The following is an 18,204-nucleotide window of genomic DNA, read 5'->3' as shown; positions in this document are numbered from 1 at the left end:
TCGAGACCATCCTGGCTAACACAGTGAAACCCCGACTCTACTAAAAATGCAAAAAAGTTAGCCGGGCATGGTAGCGGGCGCCTGTAGTCCCAGCTACTCAGGAGGCTGAGGGAGGAGAATGGCGTGAACCCGGGAGGCGGAGGTTGCAGTGAGCCGAGATTGCGCCACTGGACTCCAGCCTGGGCGACAGAGCGAGACTCGGTCTCAAAAAAAAAAAAAAAAAGAAAAAAATTAATACTTATTACTTCATGTCTGAAATATTTTACATTTATTTTAAAAGTCTCAATCCTATCTGAAAATGAGAGCGACTGATACATGCCATTTCCTGAGAGGACATTTTGTGCCATTCCACAGTTGGAGCGTATGTACATAGGGCACGTATTATCCCCAATAAAAACACAGAGTCTCACTCTGTCGCCCAGGCTGGAGTGCAGTGGCGCGATCTTGGCTCACTGCAACCTCCACCTCCCGGGTTCAAGCAATTCTCCTGCCTCAGCCTCCCGAGTAGCTGGGATTACAGGCGCCCTCCACCACGCCCGGCTAAGATTATCTCCTTCCTGAGAAGTGAGTTATCGTTTTACAGGGAGTTGAAATTGTGAAAATACTTGTGAAATGAAAATTACAGGCCGGGCGCGGTGGCTCAAGCCTGTAATCCCAGCACTTTGGGAGGCCGAGACGGGTGGATCACAAGGTCAGGGGATCGAGACCATCCTGGCTAACACGGGGAAACCCCGTCTCTACTAAAAAAATACAAAAAACTAGCTGGGCGAGGTGGCGGGCGTCTGTAGTCCCAGCTACTCGGGAGGCTGAGGCAGGAGAATGGCGTAAACCCGGGAGGCGGAGCTTGCAGTGAGCTGAGATCCTGCCACTGCACTCCAGCCTGGGCGACAGAGTGAGACTCCGTCTAAAAAAAAAAAAAAAGAAAACAAGAAAAAAGAAAATTACAGAAATCTATTAATAATGATTGTTAGGTTTTGAAGGGAAGGCGAGGGTTAAAGAAAGGCAGAGAGTTGGCAGCTCTACAGCAATGCAGGTTTTATGACCAGCACAAGACCTGCAATGGAGAGAACTAGCTTACCGCCAGAACCCACCACCGCTTTCAGGCTGGGGCAATTATAGGTCTGGGTGAGAGGGGTAAGGGGTGGGGTGAGGTGGGGTGGGGGTGGTGGGAGGGTATGGCTTGCTGCCCAGGAGGATGGTGGGGTTTTTGTTTGTTTGTTTGTTTGTTTTTTGAGGAGTCTCGCTCTTTTCACCCAGGCTTGAGTGCAATGGCATGATCTCGACCCACTGCAACCTCCGCCTCCCGTAGTTCAAGCGACTCTTCTGCTTCAGCCTCCGGAGTAGCTGGCTTTAGAGGTGCCTGCCACCACGCCGGGCTAATTTTTTTGTATTTTTAGTAGAGATAGGGTTTCACCATGTTGGTCAGGCCATCCGCCCGCCGCGGCCTGCAAAATTGCTGGGATTACAGGCAGGAGCCACTGCGCCCGGCTGAAGGATGTTCAAAAGATGTTCCTGAGGCAGTTTGGCCTTTTTTCCAGCGGGGTGTGATAGTGACCTCCCTTGGACCTTTTCCCAGCAGGATGTGATAAGAAAGTCAGGCAGTTGGTCAGGATGTTTCTCAAGGCCCTCACTCCGTGGAGTGCTTCACTCTGACCGAGGTCTGTGAAATGGCAGAGGGCTTACAGGACGGCGCAGTTTGGACTAACAGTGATTATATTGCTATTCAAAAAAAGTGGCAGAAATAGTCCTACAGAAATCTGCGACATGTGAAGGGGAAAAAAGCAAGCTTATAGTGAAGTTTGAGCAAAAGTCTGAGAAGTCAAAGAACGAAGTTGAGACTGGCTGTGCTGGAACCTTGGACACATTATGCTTCTGTCTCCTATCCGTAATTCTTTTTTCCTACTGAAAACATTGCTTATTAACTGTTTGGAGGGATAAGTAAAGATAATAAATGGAAAGACTTGTCAAAAAATAAAAATGAAGGCAGAGTGCGGTGGCTCACGCCTGTAATCCCAGCACTTTGGGAGGCCGAGGTGGGCAGATCAAGAGGTCAGGAGTTCAAGACCGGCCTGGCCAACATAGTGAAACCCTGTCTGTACTAAAAATACAAAAATTAGCCAGGTGCGGTGGTGGGTGCCTGTAATCCCAGCTACTCGGGAGGCTGAGGCAGGAGAATCGCTTGAACCCAGGAGGCGGAAGTTGCAGTGAGCAAAGATAGCGCCACTGCACTCCAGCCTGGGTGACAGTGCGAGACTCCATCTCAAAAAATAAAAATAAAAATGAATAGGGAAGCTGTGTGATGATGTGTATTTACTGCTCTACAAAATGTTCAATTAGCATGTATGAACTGGGTTTCAGGTCAATGGTAGGTACATGGGACACACTGGGAATAGGGCTGCCAGCTGCTGTGTGTATACAGGACTGTTATGTGTTTTCTTAGATTCTGTATTTGTCTTTTTGGTATTCACAAATCACAGGTACAAACTGACAGCCAAAGTTGTTAACTTCTCTGTCTGCAAGCCACTTACTCAGATGTGTGAAACTCATATTAAAAAAAACCGCAGTCAGGCTGGGCACAGTGACTCACGCCTGTAATCCCAGCACATTTCAAAACAAAACGAAACAAAACAAAACAAAACAACCCTGCCTTTAAAAAAGAAACCCTGCCTTAAAAAAGAAGATATTCATTGTGTGTTATTAGGGAATTGCAAATTAAAGCAACAATGGCATACCACTACAAGCCTATTTGAATGGCATTTTAAAATCCAAAATACTGAAAACGCCAAATGCTGACTAGGATGAGATGCAAAAGGAATGTTCATTCATTGTTAATTAGATGCAAAAATGGTACAGCCACAGCCCGTCGCAGTGGCTCACCCCCGTTATCCCAACACTTTGGGAGGCCAAGGAGGGTGATCACTTGAGGTCAGGAGTTTGAGACCAGCCTGGCCAACTAAAATAGGTGGAGGTTGCAGTGAGCCGAGATCATGCCACTGCACTCCAGCCTGGGCAACAGAGCGAGACTCTGTCTCAAAAATAAAAATAATAATAAAATAAAAATGGTAGAGCCACTTTGGAGGACAGCCTGGCAGTTTCTTACAAGACTAAACATACTATATGACAGAGAAAATTGCACTCCTTGGCATGTATCCAAATGAGTTGAAAACATGTCTACAGAAAAACTATACAAATATGTAGTAGGTTTTTTTGTTTTTTTTTTTTTTGAGACAGAGTCTCGCTCTGTCGCCCAGGCTGGAGTGCAGTGGCCAGATCTCAGCTCACTGCAAGCTCCGCCTCCCGGGTTCCCGCCATTCTCCTGCCTCAGCCTCCCGAGTAGCTGGGACCACAGGCGCCGCCACCTCGCCCAGCTAATTTTTTGTGTTTTTAGTAGAGACGGGGTTTCGCCGTGTTAGCCAGGATGGTCTCGATCTCCTGACCTTGTGATCCGCCCGTCTCGGCCTCCCAAAGTGCTGGAATTACAGGCTTGAGCCACCGTGCCCGGCCTGTAGTAGGTTTATTCATAACTGCCAAAACTTGAAAGCAACTTTCCTTCAATAAGTAAATGGATAAAGAAACTGAGGTATATTTATAGAACGGAATATCATTCAGCCATAACTTGCACACGAATCTTCAGAGGTTTATTTGTAGTAGCCAAAATCTGAAAGTTACCCAAACATCCATAACAATTAAGTTGACAAAAAAGAAAACTTGTGGTATACAATGGAATACTACTCAGCAATACAAATGAGTAAACAATTGATTCATGCAACAAGATAATGGATTAACCTTAAAATAGTTATGTTTACTGAAAAAGTCAGAGCCCCACCCCCTAAAAAGTACACACCATATGGTTTCATTTATAAAATTATAGAAAATGCTTGCTGTTGCTTGTGAATTGTGGAAAACAAGATGAGGAAAGACTGAGGATTATAAAGGGACAATCTTTTGTTGTGTTGGATATCTTGACTGTGGTGGTTTCATAGGTGTATACACATGCTGACACATAGCACATTTTACACTTTACATATATGCAGTTTATTGCATGTTAATCATACCTCCATAAAGCTGTTAAATAAATGTTCCTCATTAAAATCTATATATACTGTTCCACTAGGAAAATTAGACGTCAACTATTTTGGCTCTACAATACTCCTCTCCCTACAATTTAGGAGAGTGAGCCCTGCCTCAATGTTGCTAAAAATTGGTGAGCAATGAAGTCCGCGTCCACCTCAGTCACTAGGGATGCTGGCTGGGTCAGAGAAGACCCATCCCTGGATCTCTCTTCTATCACTGCTGAGGTTCCTGTCTGTGCAGTGATGGCTGTAAGGCCAACTGCCCAGGGAGACACAGGAATCCACATTTAGATTATTTCCTCTGACAGTGGCCTTGGCCACAGGAGATACAGATATCTGAAGGTACTGAGAATTTCTATGCACCCCCATCCCACACCATCATAACTGCACCAATATTTGTGGATGCCCTGCTAGAATGTTCAAATCTCCTTTGGTTTGCCACAGTCATCCCCACTCCATTATCTCAGTGTTTATATACCAATCATGATTTTCACATTGCCCTAGAGGTCTTACAGTCAATGTCACTTGCCTATGGGATTCTGGATATCAGGGACTTGATCCTGTACAGGTACAGAAAACAGCAATCCCTCAACAGTGCTGGGGAGTACGTGACAGTCAAGGGACCCAACTTATGGTGCTTCCAGAAGCACAGATTTTCACACCAACTATGCCCTCATTGGGCTCACAGGAAATCCTGGCAGCCAGGCCACAAAGTTAGGCACAAAATTTTTTTTAGTCTTTCCAGCAGGCCTAGGGCAATGGTGTAAATTAGGTCAAACTAGACTGAGAGCTGTCTTCTGCCATCCTTTGGTCCCCTCTGAGGCACATAAAGGTGGTACCCACAAAAGGTGTTACTCCCTTCACGACAGAACCCAACTCTTTTCTCAATCTAGTCTACACAGTAACAAAATCCCCAAGAGTAAAGGCTGCCACAACAGGCCTTTATCACTGTCTAAACCAGAGCAGCATGGGACAAGCAGTTCCAAACCTGGGCGATTTGGCAATAAGACAAGTAAGTCACAGCGATCACGTTTCCTGACAAAATCTTGTCAGGAAATCCCAGCAGACCCTAGCTCAGGTCCTTTTAGCCAGAGCTAGATCATGTTTGCTCAGAACCTAATCATGAGGGAAAAGATGAGGACCCTCAATGGTGGGGGGTGGGGGGGGGGCGGTCCTTGAAAATACTCATGATTATCTGCAGGGAACAGGAAAGAAAGCACAGAAGTCTGCCTTCCCTGAGCAAAATGGAGTGATTGATACACACAGCTGGTAGCAATAAGATGGCTTCCGCCACAGGCACTGGCAGTGATATAATTCCATCAAGAACCCTAGACAGTTACAAAGTGCAACACGCCTCATGAAAGCTTCCCACATATGTGGTGCTTATCAGGAATCTCCCCAGGGTGGAATGAAAGTACAATGCTCATCCGCTAGCTGATGGTTCTCTCACAAAGGGTACTCACAGAGCATTGCTCTGGTGTCAATCCTATGAGGATGATCAAGAAGATGACATATTTTCTGCATTCATAAGGCCTTTCTCTTTGTGTGAATTTTCTGGTGTTAAACAAGTTTAAGAGATGCAGCTAAAGGGTCACCAAAACTGGTGCACTCATGAGGTCTTTCTCCAGTGTGAGCTTTCTGGTGCCGAACAAGATGGGAGCTTCTGCTGTAGGCTTTCCCACATTCACCGCATACATAAGGCTTTTCTCCAGTGTGAACCCTCTGGTGTAGAATGAGGCCAGAGTTGCGGCTAAAGAATTTCCCACATTCGCTGCACTCATAAGGTCTTGCTCCAGTGTGAACTTTCTTGTGTTGAACAAGGTGGGAGCTGCTAATGTAAGCCTTCCCACATTCGCTGCACACATAGGGCCTTGCTCCTGTGTGAACTCTCTGGTGCAGAATAAGGCTGGAGTTGTGGCTAAAGCATTTCCCACATTCATTGCACTCATAAGGCTTTGCTCCAGTGTGAATTCTCTGGTGTACAATAAGGTTGGAGCTATGGCTAAAGAATTTGCCACATTCACCACACTCATAAGGCCTTTCTCCAGTGTGGATTTTTTGGTGTTGCACAAGTGTGTCTTTACGGCTGAAGGCCTTCCCGCATTCACTGCACTCATAAGGCCTTGCTCCAGTGTGAATTATCTGGTGCTGAACAAGTGTGTCTTTGCAGCCAAAGGCCTTCCCACATTTGCTGCACACATAGGACCTTGCTCCTGTGTGGACTCTCCGATGTTTAATGAGGCTAGAGTTATGGCTAAAGAATTTTCCGCATTCTATGCATTCATAAGGCCTTGCCCCAGTATGAATTCTCCAGTGTTCAATAAGGTGGGAGCTTTGGCTAAAGAATTTTCCACATTCACTGCACTCGTAAGGCCTTTCCCCAGTATGAAATCTCTGGTGCTGAACAAGTGTGTCTTTACGGCTAAAGGCTTTCCCACATTCATTGCACTTATAGGGCCTTTCTCCTGTGTGGATTCTCTGGTGCTGAACAAGGTGGGAGCTTCTGCTGTAGGCTTTTCCACATTCACTGCAGTCATAAGATCTTTCTCCAGTGTGAACTCTCTGGTGCTGAACAAGCGTGTCCTTGCGGCTGAAGGCCTTCCCACATTCGCTGCATGTATAATGTCTTTTCCCAGTGTGGAATTTCTGGTGCATTTTTAGGTGGTGCAAGTGAATGAAGGCTTTTCCACACTCCTTACACACATGAGATGTTTCTCCACTGTGGATTTTTTTGTGATTAATAAGAGCTGATTTCTCCTTGAACACATTTCCACATGGTAGGCATCTAAAGGGTCTCACCTCAGGATGAGTTATCTGGCTGTCAAGAAGAGTAAAGGTGTCCAGGAAGGCTTTTCCTTCCTCACCACAACTGAGGAGCATCTGTCCATCATAGTCTCCCTGGTGTTGCCTGAGACTGGAGCTGTGTGGGAAAGACTCCATGCATTCAGTCCTTCTGCAGGGACTCACCCTATTGTAAGTGGTCTGGTGCTGGAAGAGGCCAGAGCTGTCCGGTAAGTCCATCCCTTCCTCCCTGCAGGTAAAGGATCTCCCTAACATGCAAACTGTACAGCTCTTCACAAATGAGGCCCCTCCATCATCCCCTCTGAAGCAATTCTCTCTATTATGTTGCTTCTGGTGCTGGTAAAAGTCTGCACTGGATGAGAATCTTCTCCTACACGGCCCACGTGTGCACAGTTTCTGTGTAGGGTGTGATTCCTGGTGTTCGGCCAGGTGCAAAATGTCTTTCAAGAGTGGGTCACACATCTCACATGGGTGTGCTTTCTGGAAGAGACCTGGCTCAGCAGTCCTGACCTGTGACACTCCTACAGAAACACTCTGCTCAGAAGGTGCCTCCTCATTTTCTGCTTCACACCAAAAACCTGAAAGCAAAACGATGCTGGTGAAGTGCGTGTTGACTGTGGTGGGAGGCAGCGGCCCCATCACAAACGTGTGTCTAACACCAATGCGAGTCCACTGGCTTGTTGGCAGGACAAGAGAGCCGGGAGCAGCGTAAAGAAGGGTTGGTTGTCAGTACAGGCCCTGTACAGGTCACAGAATGGAGGAACCCTAACTACGGGGTAAAGACCTAAACACAATGGCATACAGGATCGAGAGTACAGGCTAAGCCTCTAGCTGATTTCTCTGCAAGAGGGTTTCAGCAGGGCCTTGGCTGCTGGTGTCAGGTGAGCTCTGTGCAAATGGGTGTGTCCATGCCCAGGAAAATCTGACTCCAAGTAAGTAGCTAGTTCTCGAGGACTATTTAATGAGCAAAACTCATAACACGTTAAAGTAAGCTAGTGTTGAAGAGAGGAAGTGAAACATGGAGGCCAAAAAAGTGAGAAAACAGCCAAAGGATGGAAGACAGGTGAGAAATGACAAACGGGAAAAGTGCCAAGAATGAGGAAAGAAAAGTAGATGTGAAGAATCACTATGGGCCTTGGCGACAAAACACTGACAAACACAAAACAAGTTGAAGATTCGATTTGAACCCAACCATAACAGACACCCTCTTCCAGCTCCCATTCAGTAGGGCCAGGCCCTCTGCAGGTCTCCTTCACTGTGGCTGCAGTGGTGTCTGCCCTGTCAGGCACCCAAGGTTTTCTGCCCCTGTCCAACTGGGCAACTGCATGGGACTGGGAAAATGAAAGCTGTAAAGCAAACAAAGGGCAGGTGAGTGGCGCAGGTAGGCCCACTCCACAGAGAAAACAGACTGTTTAGAAAAAATACTCTCCAAGGAGGATGTACCAGGACAGCCCTGTAATCACCAAAAGAAGTGATTGTGTCAGCTCGTGAAATTCCTGGCACAGTCAGGCCCCAGGAAATGTCATCCAGAGGATGAGGGGAGAACCTAGGACAAAGAGGTGCAAGACCTTATCTCTGCAAAAAGTAAAAATAGCTGCTGGGAGTGGTGGCATGCACCTACAGTACCAGCTACTCAGGAGGCTGAGGTGGGGGGATCACTTGAGCCCAAGAGTTTAAGGCTGCAATGAACCACGATCACAATACTGCACTGCAGCCTGGGTGACAGAGTGAGACTTTGTCTAGAAAAAAAAAACAACAACCCTCAAAATAATAAACAACAAAAAAATGCTCTGACCAGATTCCCAGTGCACTGAAACTGGAGAGATAATTAATTTTTATTGTTTGAAGTTACTAAGCTTTGGGATAATTTGCCATGTAGCATTAGACAACTAAAACACAGACTTACCTAGTGTGGCCACAAGTGCAAAGTTCTCCAGCATCACATCACGGTACAGGAATCTCTGTGCCTCCTCAAGGAGTTCCCACTCCTCCCGAGAGAAGTACACGAACACATCCTCGAAGGTCACACAACTCTGCCATGATGAGTACAGTTGAGTCTACATTCAGCATCTCTCCCCAGAACTCCCTCCTCCCTAGTCTATACACTCACACACCCACCCTTTAGTCCCTCACCTCCCCAGCCTCCCAACTAAGAGGAGATACAGACCTTGGCACCACTATGTCTGCTCTCTCCTCATGTCCCTCTCCCCCACGGTGTCCAGCCCAGAGCAGAACCAGGCAAGTGTGCAGACAGATGCTGTCTCAACTCTGGGTCTGGCATGAAGGGTCCCAAACACTCTCCTACCAACCAGTTCTCCTGGTGTTGTCCAGACAATGCCTCTAAACACAACCAAACTTCAGCTCCATCTTCTCCCATGAGCTGCCTATACTAGATTCTTAAGGCCATCAGTTCACACTCCTCCCAAAGCGCACATTACTCTTTGGACTACACCTTCCTCACATCTGAGATCCCGACCACCACTGGTCCATGCCATAGGCACCTCCATGACATCTCTCCTCCCCCATCCCACTCTGCATGCGGTGTCCAGGAAGTGCTGGTGTCTTCACACTATCCACCACTGCCGCCCAGGTGCTTAAGCAACAGACCCAGTTTTCTCTCAGTCTCCAGTTTCAACTGTCTTACTCAATAACAGCATTACCACCATGACTTGAAGATACCCCATCCCACTCCACACACTGGTCACCATTTTTTTCAACTTCTTCAACAGAACCCTTCCCCAGAACTAAAATCCTGTGTGTCTTCTTGAGGCCTCAACTAAGATGTCGACTGAGATGTCTTTTTTTTTTCTTTTTTTTTGAGATGGAGTCTCACTGCTCTGTCGCCCAGGATGGAGTGCAGCAGCGCGATCTAGGCTCACTGCAAGCTCCGCCTCCCGGGTTTACTTAAGCCATTCTCCTGTCTCAGCCTCCTGAGTAGCTGGGACTACAGGCACCCACCACCATGCCCGGCTAATTTCTTTTTCTTTTTTTTTTTTTTTTTTTTTTTTTAGTAGAGACAGAATTTCACCGTGTTAGCCAGGATGATCTCGATCTCCTGACCTCGTGATCCGCCCGCCTCGGCCTCCCAAAGTGCTGGGATTACAGATGTGAGCCACCATGCCCGGCCGACAAAAGACCTCTTAACCTAAACATGACCGAAACCTAATTCCTGATATAACCACTAAAAATCATACCTGCTGCCAACTTCTCCATCTCAGTTGATGGCATTTCCATAATTTTACTAGCTACAGCAAAAACCAACCAATCTTAGGGTCATCCACGACTCTCTTCTCTCATTCACCCTTCACATCAAAAATTCCAATCACCCTACTTAACAAACAGAAAATTTACCAACTTCTCTCACCTCCACAGCCACCCCTCTAGACCAGATACTATCAACACTACTGCAATAGCTCATCCTTCATGCTCACAGTCTGTTCTCAACCTGAAAGCCAGAGAGCTTGTTAAAATCCAAGTCAGATCATCTCCCTCCTCTGCTCCAAATCTCCCACGACTTTTACCACACTCAGGACAGGGGTCCAGCTCCTCAGCCAGCCATTCCTGCCTCACTCCTTCCTCTGATATCTGTTTCCAACAAAGGTAATTAAGACCTGAGGTTCCCTGAGCGCTCCCAACTCAATCCTACAAGCATTTGAGCGTACCTGTTCCTGGGTCTGATATACTTTTCCAGTACTCATCCCATTGGTCGCCAGGTGGTGACTTCTCCACATAACTCCATACAACTCATGGCCCAGATTCAGGACACTAAACTAGAAATGACCTCCATTCACCGCCCCCAGTCTCAAGTGAAGAGAGACATGTGAAGAATCCCAGGATATCATTACTACGTCTCATCAGAGAATCTGGTCAGCCTTACTTATAAAATACATACAAAACCCATACATTCTCTAACCTCTGCTGCCACCACTCTGGCCCACACCATCAACGCTCACCTGGACTATTTCAGTAGACTCCATCTTGATCTTCCCATCTATCCTATATTCCCCAGTCTACTACCCACCCTGCAGCCAGAGGAAGCCTTTTAAGAACTGCGTCAGAGGACCTCCCTTCTCTGCACCAAACCTTGCATGACTCCCAGCACCCTTAGAAGAGAGGACCAGCTCCTCGGGCTGCCATTCCAGGCCTACCTCTGACTCCCAGTCCCTGTTCTCACCAGGCACAGACGGTTCCAGGAACTCTCCAAACTCATCCTCATCTTCATGCATGCATTTGTACGAACTGCCCTGTGCCTTCGAGTCCGTTCCATACCTTATGCCATAGATAAGGGGGGCGGAACCCCTCCACATAATGCGACAGTGACCACCCTCCAGGGTGGTCAAGACAAGTGCGCGATGAGAGCGAACATCGCAGGACACACAGCCAGGCCGGTGTGCACTTGAGGGATTCCCCCACTCACCTGAACCCGGTCCATCAGCACCGCCGCTGCCATGAGAAGCAGGTGAACGTGAGAAGGGGGTGAACGGGCTGTGCCCTGTGGGCTCAGCCGAAACCCCACGCCTCCACCGCGCTGGACCCCCTCGGGCTGAGTGTAGCACTGCGAGTCTCAGTCTATCCGGTGTAAAAACGCTCACAAGACTAAGGCGGCTGCCGCCGGCGGAGACAAGGACAAGAGGGCGTGTGTGGAGGCCTCGGTAAGAGTCCAGCCCCGGCAGACACCTCCGCGAGAGGCCGCCCTTCCCACGACAGGGGTCATGGATTGTAACAAAAGTGCGGAGGAAGGTCCTGCAGCCTTCACTGTCTTTCCTTGCTAGGTTACGCGAGAGCCGAGTAGAAAGGCGACCCCATCTAGGACTCAGCCTTCACAACCAGAATGCACAGACCGGGCAAAGGAAAAATACGTCACGACGGCGACGCCAGAGGTCTCGCCCCGCCTCCCCGAGCAGCAGGAAACACCCAGTTTCTGGGCTGTCATTGGCTGCACTCCGGCTACCAATGCGCTGGGCACAGATTTCTGGGAAATGTAGTTTGTACTCTGCATCCAACCAGGCAACGAGCGACTTTCGGGTTCTCCCGGATGTCCGCCAAGAGGCGTCGCGCAGGGAGGGGAAGAAAGACTGTGAAAACGGTGTCTCGGAGGCCAAAGCTGCTTTTAAAGGGTATGCACCCTGATTTCCATGGCCACCTGGGACAAGGCCACGGCACTGAAGTCGCCAGCAAGGGACCCATTCTTTAATCCTCCTGCTTTTGAGGCCCTGGGAGACCTGCTTCACCTCTCAGATTTGGGGATTGAAACGTATGAATAAATTGAACGATGTCTGTATTTCGTTTGTGGGCCTTTTTGTAAAACCTTGAATGATCTTCTAGTTTTTTTTAACATATAAAGAAAAGAGATGTAATTTGCTACCTTTCTGCGGGCTGCACAGGAAGCATGGTGCTGGTATCTGCTTCTGGTGAGGCCACAGGGAACTTTTCTTCGTGGTGAAAAGCGGAGGAGCTTGCACGTAACATGGCGAAAACATGAGCCTCTTCTAATTCATTGATTCCCAATTTGATACGTGGTTTTACAGCATCAGCTTCACTATGAACTTATAAAAACTGAAAATTCTTGGACCCAACCTACACCTTCTGATAAACTCTGGGAATGGGACCCTAGCTGGAGTTCAGGAACTGGAGGTCTTTAGAAGTCATTAGCCAAAAAAACAAACAAAGAAAAATCAGTCAGATGAAAAATACTACAGCCAACCTCATTGGAAACATGGGAAGTGAGGTAAAAAGTACTTAACACTGGGCCTGGCACATCGTGCTAAATACATACAAGCTACTATCAGTCTTGCTCAACACAAGGTTCTCACACACACTGTTTTAGAAAGATAAATCAAAGATCTACCTTTTCAGGATCAGTGGTGATTTTGGAAAAAAAAAAAAAAAAAAACAACAACAAAAAAAACCAAAGTACAGCCAGGCGCGGTGGCTCACGCCTGTAATCCCAGCACTTTGGGAGGCCGAGGTGGGTGGATCACGAGGTCAAGAGATGGAGACCATCCTGGCTAACACAGTGAAACCCCGTCTCTACTAAAAATACAAAAAAAAATTAGCCAGGTGTAGTGGCGGGCACCTGCAGTCCCAGTTACTCGGGAGGCCGAGGCAGGAGAATGGTGTGAACCCGGGAGGCAGAGCTTGCAGTGAGGTGAGATCGAGCCACTGCACTCCAGCCTGGGCAACAGAGCAAGATTCGGTCTCAAAAAACAAAAACAAAAACACAACAAAAAAACAAAGTATAATTATTCCCTCACTCATCAAGTAGCATCATAGGTAATAGTTATTTTTTTTTTTTTGAGACAGAGTTTCGCTCTTATTGCCCAGGCTGAAGCACAATGGCGCGATCTCGGCTCACTGCAACCTCGGCCTCCCAGGTTCAAGCGATTCTCCTGCCTCGGCCTCCCGAGTAGCTGGGATTACAAGCGTACACCACCGCGCCTGGCTAATTTTGTATTTTTAGTAGAGATGGGGTTTCTCCATGTTGGTCAGACTGGTCTCGAACTCCTGACCTCAGATGAGCCGCCAGCCTTGGCCTCCCAAAGTGCTGGGATTACAGTGTGAGCCACGGTGCCTGGCTCAGTAATGGTTATAACTTTTGCACAAAAACACAGCTATATATCACTGGACTCATTTAATTGAAAAAAATCACATGCAAGAGGATTTCATAAACTACAGGTAGGTCTATCGTCCAGAAGACACATTCTTATAGGCCATATGATTCAAAACAGAACTATTAAGACTAATTGCTCTTCATAGTTTTTAACTCCACTGTCCACTTAGGTGTCACTGTAGTTAAAATTTTATAACCTGGTTTATTTTATGAGATGACATAGAAATAATTCATATTTAAAGAAAAATACATACACACACATAATGTATATATACACATATATATGCATATATAATTTATATACACACATACATAATTATATATATGTATAATATAAATTATCTGTCTCCACTCAAAGCCAATATAAATTTAGGTGTCAGGGACACAATGGAATAACATACTGAAGCAGTTACAGATACAACTGCTAACAGATTTCTATGCACAACAAAGGCACTGACTAAGAAAAACTGAAATAAGACTATTTAAAGCCCAAAATGAGAAATTTAATGGATAAAAATAACTGGCATAAAATAAAACTTTTAAGATCCTTGTTAAGGTTGAAGGAAAGTGATCCCAGGTGAATGGTCTGTGATGACAGAAGAAAGGAGGACCTGAGACAGGGGTGCATCTGTGGATTAATGAGACCACTCATTATCTTTATAAAATATTAATACTGCCAGGCATGGTGGCTCATGCCTGTAATTCCAGCACTTTGGGAGGCCAAGGTGGGCGGATCACAAGCTCAGGCGTTCGAGACCAGACTGCCTAACATGGTGAAACCCCGTCTCTACTAAAAGTACAAAAATTAGCCAGGCGTAGTGGTGTGTGCCTGCAATCCCAGCTACTCAGGAGGCTGAGGCAGGAGAATCACTTGAACCCGGGAAGCAAAGGTTGCAGTGAGCCAAGATTGTGCCACTGCACTCCAACCTGGGCAACAGAGTGAGACTCCATCTCAAAATAAATAAATAAATAAATAAATAATAAAATAAAAGATTAATACTTACTTCTGGAAACAGAATGGTGGAATTACCATGCATATCCTCAATAGTATATAAACTGATATGGGCAAATTAACGAATGTACAAATTTCTTATATTTCTTGAGGAGAGCAAAGACATTAACTCTATAATGTATTAAATAACTGTTTTAAAGTTTAAACATTAACTGAATCAGAGTATATATCTTACAAGTTTGAAGAAAAATGGAAATGTAAAGAGATAAAACATTAAAAAAAATAAAGTGTACACAATGAGTAAGGCAAAGAAAAGCATACACACAACCAGAGGATGTATATAAACCCAAATATATCAGCTATCTCATGAAATGAGTATGGAATAAATTCTCAAATTAGCAGTTAGTAAGTTTTGATGTGCTAAAAGGCCAGGCACAGTGGCTCATGCCTATAATTTCTGCAATGTGGGAGGCTGAAGCAAGAGAATTCTTGAGGTCAGGAATTCTATTAATAGATCAGCCTGAGCCACATAGCCAGGCCCCATCTCTACCAAAAAAAAAAAAAAAAAGGTAATAGCAGGGTGTGGTGGCATAAGCCTGTAATCCTAGCTACCTAGGAGGCTGAGCCAGGATGATGACTTGAGCCAAGGCTGCAGAGAGTTTTGATAGTGTCACAGCACTCCAGCCTGGGTGACACAGTAAGACTGTCTCTCACTAAAAAATAAAAAAAAATAAAAAATAAATCCAACAGTAGTATGGATACAAGAAACACTTCTAGAGTATAATATTAGAAAACTATATGAAACAGCTTTGGGAAAAATATATTTCATACAACAAAGAACACATGAAAATGAAAATTTATATCAGAAAATATCAGTATTAAAGAAACAATCGGCCGGGCGCGGTGGCTCAAGCCTGTAATCCCAGCACTTTGGGAGGCCGAAACGGGTGGATCACGAGGTCAGGAGATCGAGACCATCCTGGCTAACACGGTGAAACCCCATCTCTACTAAAAAATACAAAAAACTAGCCGGGCGAGGTGGCGGGCGCCTGTAGTCCCAGCTACTCAGGAGGCTGAGGCAGGAGAATGGCGTAAACCCGGGAGGCGGAGCTTGCAGTGAGCTGAGATCCGGCCACTGCACTCCAGCCTGGGCGACAGAGCGAGACTCCGTCTCAAAAAAAAAAAAAAAAAAAAAAAAAAGAAACAATCGCTGGCCAAGCGCGGTGGCTCATGCCTGTAATCCCAGCACTTTGGCAGCCCAAGGCAGGCGAATCAGGAGTTTGAGACCAGCCTGGCCAACATGGTGAAACCCTGTCTCCACTAAAAATACAAAATTAGCCAGGCGTGGTGGTGGGCGCCTGTAGTCCCAGCTACTCAGGAGGCTGAGACGAGAGAATAGCTTGAACCCAGCAGGCGGAGGTTACAGTGAGCCGAGAGATCATGCCATTGCACTCCAGACTGGGTGACAAGAGCTAAACTCCATCTCAACCAAAAAAAAAAAAAAAAAAAAAAAAAAAAAAAGCACAAAAGAAAACAAAGAAAAAAGAAACGATCACCAAGAAATTATATTTTGAACTGTATGTAATGTATAATGCTGACTTGTATTACATAAAGCAACAATTTTAAAAAGGATAAAGACATAAATCTATGAATATGTTGAGCATTTTTATGTCTGTTATCTCAGCAATTAGTAGAAACAACCAATATAAAATTGTTAAAGTTCTAGTGAATTCTCACCCCAAGATTGATAATTCTGGCCTAATAAATACAAATATAGGATGCTTATATTTAGTACAACTGAATATTTACAGAACTATCAATATAGATGACTAAAAAGTATCTTCAATTCACATGGAGTGAAATAAGACACAGGATGCTATCAAGATATGAATCAAAAAGAGAGATACATGGAAAATATAAAAAGAAGCATTTGGAAATTAAGTTACAAGATACTGAATAACTCATGCATCACAAAAGACAGTTTAAAATGCAATATTTTTTCAAATAATGGTACTACAATATATCCTTTTTTTTTTTTTGGAGATGGAGTCTTGGTCTGTCGCCCAGGCTGGAGTGCACTGGCATGACCTCGGCTCACTGCAAGCTCCGCCTCCTCTCACTGCAAGCTCCGCCTCCTCGGTTCACACCATTCTCCTGCCTCAGCCTCCCAAGTAGCTGGGACTACAGGCGCCCACCACCATGCCCGGCTAATTTTTTGTATTTTCAGTAGAGACGGGGTTTCACTGTGTTAGCCAGGCAGGGGAATAGCTTGAACTGGGGAGGTGGAGATTGCAGTGATCCAAGATCAGCCACTGCACTCCAGCCCCTGCGACAGGGTGAGGCTCCGTATCAAAAAAAAGAAAAAGAAAAAAGCGTACAGGGCTCAGGCCACTGTTTGGGGGGCTATGGCAACGTAGTGTGGGTGCGGGACCATGCAGGACCGGAGCACGCATGTTCCTGGAGGGCTCACAGCAAACCTGAGGTGCCAGGCCACCTGAGCCAGTCTGGAACGCTGAGTCTCAGGGAGACAGAGACGGGGCTGGGGCTCTCCATCTTTCTCCAGCATCCCAGAGAGGGGACCTTGGGGTTGCTGTACGGACCACGTGGCCGGAGCAGAAAATACAACAATAGAAAGTTATTTCCAAGGGAAACAGGAAGTCCCTCCCTGACACCACAGGAAACGACCCTCTCCTGAGTTATCATTGGCTCAGACCTTCGTGAGAAAGTGCAGGCAATGGAATTCTGGGTAAAGTCCCATATGTTTCCACGCGGTTGTACCTGTTCGGTTCTCTGTGGGTAAAGTTAAGCGGCACCACTAGGAAATATTGGGGAAGTTAAGTTCCAAGGTTCCAACCACAGGGGTCCTTACCTCAGAGTACTCACATTTCTGTGGCTATTGGAGGCAGGGAAGACTCGTTCCTGATTTTCCTGCGTGGCCCTGGGCTCACCCCTTCACCTCTCCCAGAGCTGGGGTCCAAGATTTAAAATGAAAAATAAATTCAGTCTTTTGCTCCAGGAGCTGCCAGGCAGTAACATTAATAAACGGGCCTTTAATTCAGTGGTTACAAAGTTGTGGTCCCTAGACCAGTAGCATCTTCATAACCTGAGAACTTGATAGAGATGCAGGCTCTGTGGCCTGACACAGGCCTACTGAATCAGGAACTCTAGGGATGGGATGCAGCATCCGTGACAATACCGTGACTAGAATGGGAAATACTACTTTGCTCCTCATAGGAATGTACATAAAAAATGTTATCACATTGTATTCAATTTTAAAAAGAACTATTGTTATTATTGTCATTAGCATTAACATCAAAATGCTTTCACATATACTCTGTGGGAGGCTAAGCCTCAGCAGGATCCTTGGCATTTATCAAAACATAAAATACAATGACACCCTAACTCAGCAGCTAGCCTCATAGGTGTGATTAAAGGTTTTACATGAAAGCACACATTTGGGTTATTTCTTAAACAGTTCAGAAAAAGTGTTCCTAAAACCATAGGTAGGCATGCTACTTGAGACTCATTATTACAGGCCACAAGATTTAAATTTTGGGACTGTAGTCCCAGTTACTCGGGAGGCTGAGGAGAATGGCTTGAGTCTAGGAGTTCAAAGCTGCTATGAGCTATGATCCCGCCACTGTACTCTAGCCTGAGCAACAGAGCGAGACCCTGTCTGTAATACTAAAATTTTAAAAAGAAGATTCAAATTTTGGAAATAGCAGGACTAATTGTCCTCGGACCTAAGTGGGTGGTAGAGTTCATCC

At 46.0% G+C, this 18,204-nt stretch overlaps 1 protein-coding gene across 2 annotated transcripts; it reads right to left on the bottom strand.

Moving 5' to 3' along the window:
- Positions 1–3,616: 3,616 nt before the first annotated feature.
- Positions 3,617–12,706, bottom strand: ZNF304 (zinc finger protein 304). Of its 2 annotated transcripts, XM_050768385.1 has the most exons (3): positions 11,293–12,706; positions 8,782–8,908; positions 3,617–7,453 (listed from the first exon to the last, which is right to left on the bottom strand). In XM_050768385.1, exons 1-3 carry the CDS (start codon positions 11,323–11,325, stop codon positions 5,634–5,636), a joined length of 1,980 nt encoding a protein of 659 aa, XP_050624342.1. In that variant the 5' UTR covers positions 11,326–12,706; the 3' UTR covers positions 3,617–5,633. The 2 variants fall into 2 exon arrangements, with proteins under 2 accessions (XP_050624342.1, XP_050624343.1); XM_050768386.1 differs by lacking the exon at positions 11,293–12,706 and having other exon boundaries at positions 3,617–8,221; positions 8,782–9,015.
- Between the last annotated feature and the right edge of the window lie 5,498 nt (positions 12,707–18,204).

Source organism: Macaca thibetana, chromosome 19, assembly GCF_024542745.1.
Source record: "Macaca thibetana thibetana isolate TM-01 chromosome 19, ASM2454274v1, whole genome shotgun sequence".
NCBI classification, from domain to species: Eukaryota; Metazoa; Chordata; class Mammalia; order Primates; family Cercopithecidae; genus Macaca; species Macaca thibetana.
This window is presented reverse-complemented; position numbering and strand designations above follow the sequence as displayed.

Excerpts from the sequence above, each read along its gene's own strand:
- ZNF304 (XM_050768385.1), bottom strand. The coding sequence starts at position 11,325 with ATGGCAGCGGCGGTGCTGATGGACCGGGTTCAG. Across the intron at positions 8,909-11,292 it reads TGCTGATGGACCGGGTTCAG|AGTTGTGTGACCTTCGAGGA; the intron begins GTGAGTGGGGGA and ends TCATCATGGCAG. Across the intron at positions 7,454-8,781 it reads TGCACTTGTGGCCACACTAG|GTTTTTGGTGTGAAGCAGAA; the intron begins GTAAGTCTGTGT and ends TTTTGCTTTCAG.